Source organism: Paralichthys olivaceus, chromosome 21 (assembly GCF_024713975.1).
Source record: "Paralichthys olivaceus isolate ysfri-2021 chromosome 21, ASM2471397v2, whole genome shotgun sequence".
NCBI lineage: Eukaryota > Metazoa > Chordata > Actinopteri > Pleuronectiformes > Paralichthyidae > Paralichthys > Paralichthys olivaceus.
In genome coordinates, this window is record NC_091113.1 from 9230107 (window position 1) to 9243254 (window position 13148).

The 13148-nt window shown below is 42.1% G+C and overlaps 1 protein-coding gene across 20 annotated transcripts in view; it reads left to right on the forward strand.

Annotated features, from left to right (window-relative positions):
• The window catches only part of LOC109643698 (calcium/calmodulin-dependent protein kinase type II subunit gamma-like), a 32469-nt gene extending 23295 nt beyond the window's left edge, over positions 1 to 9174 (forward strand). For 4 of the 20 annotated variants that reach the window (XM_069517967.1, XM_069517970.1, XM_069517969.1 and 1 more), the window contains 8 exons: positions 1051 to 1095; positions 1185 to 1239; positions 1449 to 1529; positions 3856 to 3996; positions 5592 to 5667; positions 5767 to 5861; positions 6052 to 6288; positions 6510 to 9174. In XM_069517967.1, the coding sequence (XP_069374068.1) occupies positions 1051 to 1095; positions 1185 to 1239; positions 1449 to 1529; positions 3856 to 3996; positions 5592 to 5667; positions 5767 to 5861; positions 6052 to 6284 (726 nt within the window). In that variant the 3' untranslated portion in view covers positions 6285 to 6288; positions 6510 to 9174. The remainder of the gene's footprint in view (positions 1 to 1050; positions 1096 to 1184; positions 1240 to 1448; positions 1530 to 3855; positions 3997 to 5591; positions 5668 to 5766; positions 5862 to 6051; positions 6289 to 6509) is intronic. The other 16 variants (XM_069517980.1, XM_069517985.1, XM_069517982.1 and 13 more) reach the window with 6 other exon arrangements.
• The last annotated feature ends 3974 nt before the right edge of the window (positions 9175 to 13148 follow it).

The following is a 13148-nucleotide window of genomic DNA, read 5'->3' on the forward strand; positions in this document are numbered from 1 at the left end:
TCGTTTGCCTCTCAGCGGGTGGTGCTGGACCCCAAAGTAGGCCATGGGTAGAGCTGCTGGGGGAGGGATGATTCAGACTGCAGACATCACATTGGTGTCTGAGAAACTAGGACTGTGAAAAATTGTGAATTTGCACTTAAGTGTGAATTAAAAAAGTAATTGTGTAAGTATTAAACAGTCTGTAAATCAGTAGATGATAAGAATACCTGTTTGCTCAAGCCCAGGATAGAAACGTAGCTGAAAAGTATCTGAACTCTATTATAATTTCATTATTCCGTTGAAACTTTCTCAATAAAGTCGTCTGATAAAAAAGAAAAAAGCTCTTGTCTGGCCGTTGCAGGAATGTTTATTTTGGGTCTGATGAAAAGATTGGTACCCGTCTGTCACTAACTGACCTGCCTGCTTGTGCAAACCCCACCTGTGTCTCTCACTGCACATGACCGGTCTTTTCAGCCGGGGAGACGATAGACTAAAGTTAGGGAGCGAGTCACGGAAAAGTGGACTTCAATCCTAGCTGTAATTTAGCTAAAAGAATTATGCAAAGCAATTTTACAGTTATGATCCTGATTCCAGTGAGACAATCAAGTCAATCAACAGAAAAGAAATCAACACCAATCTTAAGAAGCTGATTATAATTAATTGCTTATCAACTGTAAATATCTGACGGTTATCTTTCTCCTCTTTAGGGGCTGCTCATCAATAAAGACACGCAAATTGAATATATCAACTTTAGCTTAATAAATTTCAGATTTTATATTTTCACCTTTTCATAGACTAAACAATAAATCTATTCATTGAGAAAAAAACTGTAGCTGATTATTAAACGTTGAAATAATCATTAGTTTCAGACATAAACTAGAATATCGATTCCATTCTCAGCCCTAGCCTTGACAGTGCTTTGTGTTCAATGGCTAAATGTACTACTAGGAAGCAGTGTTGGGTTGTGACGTCATTGCTGAGGTAAGATAAGGGGCCCAGCTTGAAGCCAGTTGAGAGGCACTCGTTCCAGGTTGTAATGTGTCGGACTAACTGTTTTGTTCTGCATCACAGGAATCGCAGAGCACAGTGGTGCACAATCCTCCCGATGGAGTTAAGGTGAGATATGTGCTCTGTGTGCATGAAAGACAAGTGTCACCCTGTATGATTTCAATTTCGCTGACTGTGTGTCCATCGCTGCTCTTCAGGGATCAACAGAGAGCAACGCCACCAACGACGAGGAGGAAATGAAAGGTAGGAAAGGTACTCAAGTGTATTATTTCCTTTTCCCTGTTCTTATCCCCTTTCTCTTTCTCTGTCTCCCATCTAGTGAAGTGTGTGTATTTGACTGTAGTGACTGGCAGGTGTGCGGAGATGCAACGCGTGTCTCTCACAGTCTTGACCGTGTGCTTGTGGTGTGTGTATGTGTGTATTTATCGTGTGTCTGGCTGCGTTCTGTGTGTGTGTTCTAGCGGACAGTTCGGTGCTGAGTCAGAGCAGCGCCACAGAGGAGATGCCCCCACTTCTGCCCTCACCTCAAAGCTCACCTGCCAGTAAGTTAATCCATGGCAACCAGAAGCTGTGTGGTTGCCCCTGGCAAGGACCTAACACCACCCCCCCCCACTCCTCCCCCCCTTGGCTTTGTGTACTGGCAATAACGTCTCACATCTCTGAGCTTCCTCACTCTGATCCACCAAGCTCTTTTTGAGGGTTCCCACGGGTTTTCTAATATTGTTGATTTTTCAGATTTTATATTTTATTTACTTCACTCCAGTAAATTCTTGAGATAGAATTTGACATTTGTGTTGATTTATTTAAAGGGCAATTCTGGTTTATTACTACTGTATGTATATATATATATATATATAATATAAAGTTAATGTGATCTGGGAAACACGAGCCGTCAGACATTTTAAACAAGCCCCCTGTTTTTGTGAGTCAATAACTTTTCATTTCTTCAGAGCTGGTTTCAATTTATTTTTGCAATAAGATGGTTTTCAAGAGAAAAGTTGCATATTTGAACCCATTTTAGACACTAATGACTTATTTTTGTTGAGGTAGGATGATATTAGATCTATTAAGAAATTATGACCAGTTGGTGAAGTTATTTAAGTGTAAAATATCAAAATGACACTTAAACACCTATAACACACCGTTACATTAAAATACACAAAAGAAGCCTTGAGTTCAATTAAAGGAAATATAATTTTTGAATTATTTTTGCATCATAACCAAAGTATTTACTGTGAATTAATACATTTGATTCTGAGTAAGTTTAGAAAATAAAAGTAAATTATGTAAATAAAATGTGTATACAGATCACTCTTTGAAATATGCACAAAACATCCCTCATTGTTTATTTGCATTCACTCACAATAACTAGTTGTGTATTTCACTGATAATGTGGAAAACAACTATTGTGGGGTGCAATGTAGCATCGGATAACACCAGTAATAATGCAGGTGAACAATAACAAACAATAATAGTTCTTTTCACGAATCTATTGGCCCAGTGCATGCTGGGAAGCCTCTCCACCACAAGTATCAACGTCACAGCCCATTATATGAATATTGGTGATGGTTTCAACTCTAATACGTTTATCTGACCACTGTCACCATGTTTCCAGATGTCAGCAGTGTTATCACACCTAATCGTCTCAATAGTTTTAATAAACCAGAATATTCCTTTACCAGGGATGTATTACTGGAATACATTTTACAACTGGGTAAAGTTATTTCCTGCTGAGTTTGTCCTTTGTTCTGTACATCGTCTGCTCACGTCTGCAGCACCAGACTGCACCTTCAGTGTCTCACTTCTCTGTACAAAACTTTAAAAAGACAGAAGGGACTAATCTTTCAGGTCACTCTGACCGAACTATAGAAAGTCAGACAAAAAGTTGTGATTTTTTTTTTTCCGCTGTGGGAACCCTGAAATTTTATGCGAGTGTGTGTGTGTGTGTGTGTGTGTGTGTGAGTGAGTGAGTGAGTGAGTGTATCTTGGTTTTTATGGCATCTATCCCCTTGTCCTCCTAATAAGACAGCTCCAGCTGGAGGAAGCCTTGCGTCCCTTGCAGCTGTTTGTCCTAAACTGGCCTCTTGACACGGCCCTGGAACCATCCACACCATAGAGCGCCATGTTTCTCTTTATCCTCACATTTCTCCACCATTATCCTCCTCCAACCCTTTGTCCTCTGTCACGTTCTTTAATCCACTCTTTGTTTTATTCTCACTTTCTCTCCTGATCACACTTGTCTCGCCCTTATGTCTAACCTCACATATCTTCCTCCCTCTCCTCTATAATCTTTTCCTCTGGTCTCTTGACCTCTTGTCTTTGTGCTGCCGCTCTCCTCAGACACACCTGTGCTAAAGGACAGTCTGATCTCTTTTTTTTTTTTCCTAATCTCCACTTTCCCTCCTTCCTTCCCGAACATACTAAGTTCCCTCACTTATATAACATGAGCTAATAACAAGCAATGGCTTCGATCCATTTCGTTGCCGGGTGCTGCAGTTTATCAGAGGAGGCTTTGTTAATGTATTTGAGCATTAAGAGTTGGGTAGACGTGAGCAGAGCAGGCAGTTTAATGACTTTCACATCACACAGCATCACGATCAGAGCTGCACTGATCTCGCTTCCAGCTGTCATCCTGTCCTCATCTTACCCATCTGCATGTCTGTCATAACTCCAACTCTGCCTGTTTATTTTTCACTCATTTAACTTGCGACTAACCACACGTCAGTGTGTAGTCTCTTCAGCTTCTGTTTAGCTGCATGAGCTGTGTGCGTGTCCCTGAGTGCAGATGATCACGTGTATTTCTGTCTTTCTGTGCATCCATCCATCTATGTTGTTTTGTGTTTGTTGACCATCCATTGTGTGTTTCAGTTCCACCGCATGACGTAAAGCGCATGGCATGGAACAGCACAGGCAACAGCTCCTGCCCCGAGTCTGAGCTCTCACAGTCCTCCATGCCTGCCGCTCCAATAGGGAGCAACACTGTCGCTGCTAAAAGCAACACTAAGCAGAGTAAGAGCACATCTGGACTAACCAACCTCAGCTTTTCCTGTCCTCTCCTCGCTGTAGCTGTTGCACGCTAAAAACTCACATTTCTCAAATGGCCATTTTCTCCGTGGTGAAGAAAGCAGGCCGTGACAATGACGGCGATCTTTAAGTGTCATCTAGTCACGTGAAGGATCTTAAGATTCTGAGGAAGAAAGAACTGAGGCGCTTATTTTCAGCTCATGTTCTGCAACGTAATTAGAGATGAAGCAGATCACATCACATATCACACAGTTGGGTTCAAACCATAGACTATTAAAGATGGATGACATGACGGCTCCCTAAAAGTGAAGCCAAAGCATCTCTATCACCACCTGGTGGCTGGCTGCAGTATCCCATTAGTTATCTAGACGGCCCTCCATATTCTAATTTGTCCAGCCACAGTTTCCTAATGAACAAAAAAAAACATTTACACTTCTCATGATGATGTAGAGTTCTCTTTGCTGTTTGCACGCTCATGCGCTTTTGCTATCCATAAAGTCCACCCACACAGACAGTCAGACCTCATAGTTTCAGTTGCAGTTGTGTGCGTACCCTCAAGTAGAATAGGATGCATTTCTCTCATGTGAATAGCTCATGTCTTTCAGTTTTTAGTCTATGTACATGTCTTTTAGAATCAGTTTGGTGTAAGAGAAACGTCTGTGCATCTGTAACCCACGGTATTGCCATCGATTGAATTAATTATCTGGAAAAAGTTGTGGCTGCTAAATCCAGTTTTTTACAGATCAAAAATAAATTTCAAATCAATGAAGATTTTTGTCATGTTAGGTATTTCTTATTACACTTAATTATGCCCAGGTGTTACATTTCTGGTACATTGGGTTTAAATTATTAGATTTCAGAAAAACATCTGACGAAACAGCTGAGACTGACTCACAATTGGTCGAGCGAGTGTATCAGCTGGACTTCGATATTGTAGCGCCATCCTCCGTTCGCTACTGCGCAGCTTCTGGTTTCTAATGCACTGTGTCGTCCATCTTTAGTCACAGCCTATGGTTCATATATGTTCAGGTCTTGAAACGGTTAATTTACTCTTGCAGCAAGACATGAACAAGCTTTCAGTTGTGTCTTGTGGTCGTCCTCTGTGGTTGCCCATTGTCAATATGTATGAAACTTCAGTCGTGCTAACAAGTGGCCAAAACAGGAGATGAGGTTGACATTTCTGGATAAAGCTTGCAGGTGGAGCTTGATTTAATTTAAATTTTTTTGTCAAACCAAGCCCAGGGTCTAAATGAGATGGTTCTTTGTGTTTGTTTTGGAGGCAGTGTGTGTTCACACAACAGAGTGCAGTGTTGCGTCAGTTTCTGTGTCGATCAGAAGGTGAGAAGCTCAGTGACAGACGAGGTCAAGTCGCAGTGAGGGAGCTGTTATGGTTCCACTGATGAGGTTAAAGACGAGTGTGGAGCCGTTGCCACAGAGGGAGAGAGAGCCTGAGGGAAGGCGGGAGCTGAAGTGATGAGAGAAAATGTCATGAAGCAAAACACCACATAGTTAATTGTTCTATCACCTTCAAAATGGCTTCTCGTCATTCACCATCTGTCTCCTCCCTGTTCTCTCTGTAGCCCGTAAACAGGAGATCATCAAGATAACGGAGCAGCTGATTGAAGCGATCAACAATGGAGATTTTGAAGCCTACACGTCAGTACAACTGCAATATTTTTTTGCTTATTATTTATTTTACAGCTTCCTCCTATCTGGTCTTGCACTTTCTACTTCCTCTTTTCTTTTGTTTCTCAGGAGGATCTGTGACCCTGGACTCACCTCTTTTGAACCTGAGGCCCTGGGGAACCTGGTGGAAGGGATGGACTTTCATAAGTTCTATTTTGAAAACTGTGAGTCTGTTGCACACAAACAGTTCAGCTGCATGAAAACATGTCAATGAGTGAAACAACCGCAGGGTTAGGTTTGTTCTCAGGTCAAAAGAAGAGCACTAGAAAATGTATTCACTTTTCAGAAAACATCAGGTGTATTTGTATTTAAGGACGAACTGAACAGAGTTTATTGTCTGCTTGTTGTATCCAGTGCTGAGCAAGAACATCAAGCCCGTGCACACCACCCTGCTCAACCCGCACGTGCACCTGATTGGCGAGGACGCTGCGTGCATCGCCTACATCCGGCTCACACAGTTTGTGGACACCACGGGCCACCCCCGCTCCAGCCAATCCGAGGAGACCCGGGTGTGGCATCGTCGCGATGGCAAGTGGCTCAATGTTCACTTCCACTGCTCAGGAGCGCCTGCTGCACCACTTCAGTGATCAGGTATACACGTACACACGTACACGCACACACACACACACACACACACACACACACACACACACACACAAGCAAAGCCCTTTTACTATCAGTTTCAGATTTATCTTTAAAAAGCTTCAATCAATTTCAGTGACATTGTCTTGCTCACATTTTTTTGTTTTTTTTAATGAAAAATACAAATCTAATTGAATCCTCTTCTACACCCCCACCTCCCACCACCCAAGTGGTCCTGAGCCTCCAGTCTACTGGAGTGTGTGTTTTGGGGGGCAGTTTTTTTCAGCGAGCGTGTTTATGAGGCACGTCCTCTGCGTGGATTGGCTTGTGCCAGGAGCCCGGCCGGGCGAGAACGCATCCCTCTCCACGATACCAACCAATCCTGTCCCTCCTTTGACCTGCTGGGGGCCGGCTGAACACAAGACACCGCCCCCATGGGATGATGCATGCATCTGGCGCCTGATTGGAGGGCGCGTCTTTGCCCTCTATCCCTCCCCTGGCAGCCATCTTTTTTCTGCCCGCGCGAGATGAGACGTCCCGGGGGAGGAGAGGATTTACAGTTGAACTTGTGACAGTTTATGAGTATGAGTTATGAATATACTGTGTAAATTATGACTAGATGTACCAGAAACCACCAAAACCCAACCAAGCATTTATATTCACTATCTAATAAGGGAGGAACAGAGGAGTGTGAAGTTAGCAGCTGAGATTTTGGACAAATTTTTTGGCATTCTAGGGATAACCGGGTAGAAGGTGTTGTGCTCGTCACCCGGACGTTGATGTAAAGATGTAGGGAGATTTTCCCCACCTGAATTATAGAGGGGGAAAATTCAAGTCATCTCAGTCAGAGAACTTGATGACGAGAGAAACTTGATATCAAAAACAAGAAGCACCAAAGTGTAGAACTTTAGGCTTTTTATGTGTTTTCGTTTTTTGTGTGATTGTTTTTTCCGACAGAACGGAAAAAAACGTGTTGTCGTGGGATTCGGGGCGGGGGGCGTCTGATTTGAGGTTCCGTGTTTTGTTGTGTTTTTAACGTCTTGTTCTCTTTTTCGTTCCTGTGAATAACCAGAGCCTTTTTTTGTTTTGTTGTTTTGGTCTTGATTGATCTGACATTCGAGGCTCCTTTTTTAAGCAGCTGTTTTTAAAAAGAGGGATTTTACTGTGCAAGTTTAAAGCTAACCTGTGCGTTCTGTTGTGTCCGTTGGCATTGTGGAGGGAGAGTGTAGGCCAGCGAATGCATTTGCATTTAGCGTATTTGCCGCCTCTCCCTCACTCACCCCCTCCTGCTCTCTCCCCCTTTTCCTCTCTTTTATCACCTTCCCTCTCGCTCCTTTTCTCTGCTTTCTGCAAGGGCCTGGTTTGTTTATATTCACTGTGTAAATACAGTGTATGTATAGATATATGTAGAAAAGTGTAATATATGTACATGTATCTAAGAGACACTCATCCTGTGCATCTGGGTGTAGGAATCACTCATGACCTCTGTGATCACCGAGCTCCATTTTACTCACAGATTTCAAATTGCTGTTATTTTTCTTCCTTAAAATACTTCCTGAAGAAATCAGTAGCTCTGGATGATTTTACAGTATACATGAACACATACACTCCTTTAGGTGACCGGTTTGAGTCCTACGACGCTGAGACTGTTTTTAAAGATGGGGGATAAAAGAAGTATGAAATTAGTTTGACCCCCTCTGCTTAAAAAGTTTTAAATATGAAAACCTGCATCATAGCTTTCTTAACTCCTGATCCCACAATGCTGTGAGCTGTCTCTTCATATCATAGGCACACACACACACTCAGACACTCACACACACGCCTGGTGGTGTGTCTAGGCTTTGTAACATATCTGCACCACTACTGTGCGACCAGGGCACCACCCTTGCTGTGCTGCTTTATTGTCTCCATCCATCAGCGACACTTGTATCTTAAAACACCCCCCCCCTCTCCCTCTCCCTTCCACCTGATATCTCTAACCCCGGTGTACCCACAATTCCCTGCTCTTGAGATGTTTAGTTGTACCTCTGTTGTTTCTCTGTTTCCCGTGTTACTGGTTTGATTTTTTTCTTTCCAAAATTTTATTTTATTACTATGATTATGTCGTTGTCGTCGCTGTTGCTGTTGACTTGTCGTTTTGGTAATTTGCCGATCTGCCAAGCTGGAGTTCTGCACTCTCCCTCAAACACCGGAATTTAAAAAAAAACAAAAAAAGAAATTTGTGAAAAGAGGGAGAAAGCATAGACAACAAAAATTTTACAGATTTGCATGATCATAGATTGATCAGGACTCAATTATTTATTAATGTAATCTGCCCTCGGTGGTTTTAAATCGTGCCTGCTCAGTTGAGGAGTGTTGAAAGCCAGAGAGAGAGAGAGAGAAAAAGCGTTGGTGTGGGTGTGCAGGTTTCTGTGACCTCCACTGTCGAACCAGAGCGGGAGACCTAGTTATATGCATGTTTCAGTTACGCATTTCTACCATGTACCTACCTGAATAAGGATGGAAAACTAGTGTTAATATATGATATTTGCATCTTTTGAAATAAGAATTTCCTCCATCCAGAATGTTGAATAGGTGACATGAAAAACAAAAAAAAATGCAAAATTAAAAAAAATATTAAAACAAACGGATTCAGGAGCCGTAGCTTGGTATGAGGCCCTTGATGTTAGCGTTTTTCCCTGCGTTGTAATGATATAATATTGGGCTGCGCTTTCTCCCCCAGCCTTCACATGGATGCTGGAGTTTTTTTGCATGATCATGATGTACAATGAAATACAACCATGAATTGACGACTATCAAGTGTTTGTCTGAGTGTTAGTTGGTCTTCATCATAGCTTTGTTATTCTTCGAACTTGGATCTTGAAAGTATTTAATAAAAATACTATTTCAGCACTGGTTTGTCTCTTTCGACTCGTTCATTTCTTTAAAAGATGGAACCCCAGTTGTTGTTGTCACGCAGAAACATTTGTGTTCCTTCCTCAGCAAATATCTCATTGGAAAGGTGACTAATCTCTGGAAATGTGCTCCATCCATCCCCAGACCAAACAACCTGCCAGGACAGATTTGTGTTTACCCAAGGTGCTTTTTCACACCATGGTCTCTGAACCAATGGTCTTTCACACTTGTCTGCAGCCTCATACCTTCTGTCGAGAAAGTTACACCATTGAAGGCTTTTTTTTTTATTGGTTTCATCCTGTGTATTTTTAAACTTTCTCAGGCTGGATTTTTGAGTGTGTCTCACCCTGAAATTGCCAAATTTGGAGCTGGTAGAGAAACGCGAGTCACGTTACAGATTATGTAACACTGCAACATTGATTAGTCATGCTGAATATCCGCTCATGTCCAAGTTTAGGAGAGGAAACTATTCTGTGTCGGGTGACGTTCAGAAGGAAGAAGTTGAAATGGAACCACGTGTTCGTGTGGTTGACCCCGGACGCTGTGAGCAGCACCCAGCTCTGCAGCTGTTGTAATTTGCCCTCCGCACTCATCTGTCCTCACATAACCGCGTCACATTAAGCCCCAGACGGACAAACTGCAGAGAAAAACCATCACTGCTGTCTGTCCACCAGCTCGTTCCCACTTCAGACTCCCCTGTCTTCCACTGCTCTTATTTTAGCCGCAGTGCACACAGCGAAGAGTTGAGTAACGCCAGAGCCTTATTTAAAAAGGTTTTCTGCTGTTATTTATGAGGCTCCCAGTTATTTTAAGGAATGTGTGTGTGTGTCCCTGAGATGTAGGGCAGCCCCCCCCCCCCGGTTCCTCTGCTCTCTGTGTGATTAATGAGGAGAGCACAGCAGCACACGCTCATTTACTTCTCAAAGACGCAGAGAAAAGGAGGAAACTCTTGAGGGAATGCGTCTCGCTCTCTCTGACCTCCGACTCTTTAGTGTCAATAAAAGGAGAGAAAGTTTGACCCTGAACGAGACTCTTGAATCTAAATTTCTGTTGAAGGGCGAGTTCCCTGTTTTCATCTCAGAGTTTATATAGATGATTTTGATGTTTCATGTCCATATATAACAGGACCTTACTAAAAGGTATTTTTAAATCTATATTTAAGGAATGTGAAAATATATTTTGGGCAAATCAGTTAAAAAAATTGTTTTAGATTTATGTTAAAACTTCACTATTAGTGCTTTATTATATTACTTTCTCAACATTGGTGAGTTTGTATGATGCTCTATACAATTGCAAACTATAGAATCTCATCCATCTGCACCAAATTGCACACACTCATAAATATCACTAATTATTCATTCATTTCACCAAGATCCACGAAATCAACGAAAATGTTGAAAAACTGCCAAAAATATCAAAATGTTACATAAAGTGAAACAAGTATTCCTGGTTCCACCCACTACATTTCATGGTAGTCTGTGCAGTAGTTGTTGAGTAATCCTGCTAAATAACAAGCACAAAAACAACCTCCTTTGCGTAGTTTAAAATACCCAATTGCCCCATTAACTGCACTGTGTGGATTTAGTGAAAAGCTGCAGCTGTTTCATAAAAACACAAAATGAATTTCATTAAAACAGTGAGTCCAACCCTCTGACATGTAATTATGAATTTTCTTATGTGACAGGAAGAGTAGTAGATCTGTATCTTAAGACCAGCTGGTCATTGTCTGTCAAAGTTTGAACTACACGCTACATTATTCCAAGATGCACAGTATGAACCTCGGGATCCTGGGTGACGTCAGATTTGTTGAGATTTAACTGATTCATCGCTAGTTTCCCAAAAACCTGAAAAGTAAAATATCACAAATGCCAATAATCCAATAATACTAATGATTTTGATGTAATCAGTCCAGCATCAGGGGTTCACAGGGTTTGTTTTGTTAGCGTCACAGTGACGCATGACGTGTTTGTTTTTTTATAATTATATTTATTTTATATCGCTGCCTTACAATGAAATTGAACCCAATGTTTGTATTCGTGGCCCCTCGTGATTAATCATTGACCTCATCATCGCCAAAGCGTGAGAGCTCAGCAAATCTGCAACCGATGAACCCAGGGAACCTTTTCGTTGGCCTCACCTCCATCCCATTATCCAGAGACACAGTTCCAAATCCACTTCAATCTCTGATCTTCCACTTCTCCATTTCTTTGAATTTAATTTCCTCTTCTCTTTCTGGCTCCTGTGGATGTTGAACTCCTGAAGGCCAGGGAGCGAGACATCGATCTCAGACGGACACAGAAGCCGTCGCAAATATGTGAGAGCTGCTGCAGCTTTGCTGTGGTGTAATTCTTCTCGAGAGCTGTAATGACTCCTCCGGTTCTCCTCTTGATTGCCTCCTTGCTCCTTCCTAATCATACTAACGAGCTCTGATTGGCTCCTCTCAATCGAGGTCACGAGGGCGGTGAACACCTGCACGCTCTGTCCTTGTGGGCGAGACACTTGACTTCCTGGACATTCTGCAGCTTCTCCTGGACCATCTGGTGCTTTCACTCCACAAGGACAATGTTAGGAGTTTATTTAACTCACCGTGAATTTAATGTTATTTTTAATGTCCGTTTTTTTATTGTTTGTCCGATGGCTGAGTGGTTTCTGCTGACTGATGATCCCACGAATAATAAAGACTTGATCCTGGATTGTGATCTTCGCTGATGCAGAACCAGTCAAACGCACTCTGTCGATCCTGAACAACATTTCACCTTTTCTAATCCTCTGACTGTCAAGTGTTTACGGTAATCCTATCAGATTTTGCTATGATCTCAATCAGCCAATCGTATGTCGCTGCCAGACTTTAAATCTGTTTCTCCTCTCTGTCGCCGTCAGCTGTCAGTTTCAGTCTCGACATCCCATCAACCACCACCAGTGTCTAGACCCCGGGGTGGGGGGTGGGTTGCCCTATACTACACAGCCTCACCCTCTTTCAACCGTTGATGACATCACAAGGGGTCTAAGCGTAAAATGGACTCAGTTATCTCACATCACTTTCTTCTCAAGGAAACATTGTGTTCAGTCGTAACATCAGGGTTGAGCAGAGTGTCTGTGATGAGGCTGAACCATGTCAAACATTCGAGGTGAAACTTCAACTGTTCGAGCTTCACAACCTTCGTCTCCGTCGTCTGCAGCAGATTCATCGATGCTTCTTCTGCGATTGGTTTTAACTCATGGTGAATATCTCCTTGCAGTGTGAAGTGACACAGAACCTCATAGAAGTTGCGGACACAGGCAGGAAGCCGTGTCTGCAGCATTAAGTAAACCACAGTGTTACTTCCTGGATGGCTTTTGTTTTTCATCTCAAACCAACAAGCTTGTGTTTTCTTCCATTTTTAAGTACTGCAGCGTGTAGAACAGGTCAGATTAACTATATTTCTTTATTCGGACATTTTGAACTCCAGACTTTGGGTTGAAGGTGTCCAGACACTTTCTCCCTGTCATCTTACTCAAGTACCACATATACAGGATGTGAAAAAAGTTTGAATAAGTGCTCTGCATCTTGAATGAATGAATGACACAGCTCTTCTCCATGTTCAAATCTAATTATGTTTATTGTAAAACATTATGATTATGCTCTTATGACAGTCCCGCCACCCCTTATGTTGCTATGCTGCACATCCAGTTTGAGATGTGACTTAACCCTTTGAAGAACTGACTCTTATAAAAACTGATTTGTTTTATACACTCTTCTATATATAATGTTAAGGATTATAATAATAATTTTGATTACATACCCAGAATATAACACATTTCCATGTATATATATAGTGCTTTTCTAAATCTGGATCTAGTGAATTTAAAACTGGTTTCATCAGGGGACCGTTGAGCCTTGGTGGAGTCATGTGCCCTCTGAGTGCCACTCTAGTTTCATTATTAAACACACGAGTGGCTACTTGTCCAGACAGGAGGTCTATGCCCCAACATCA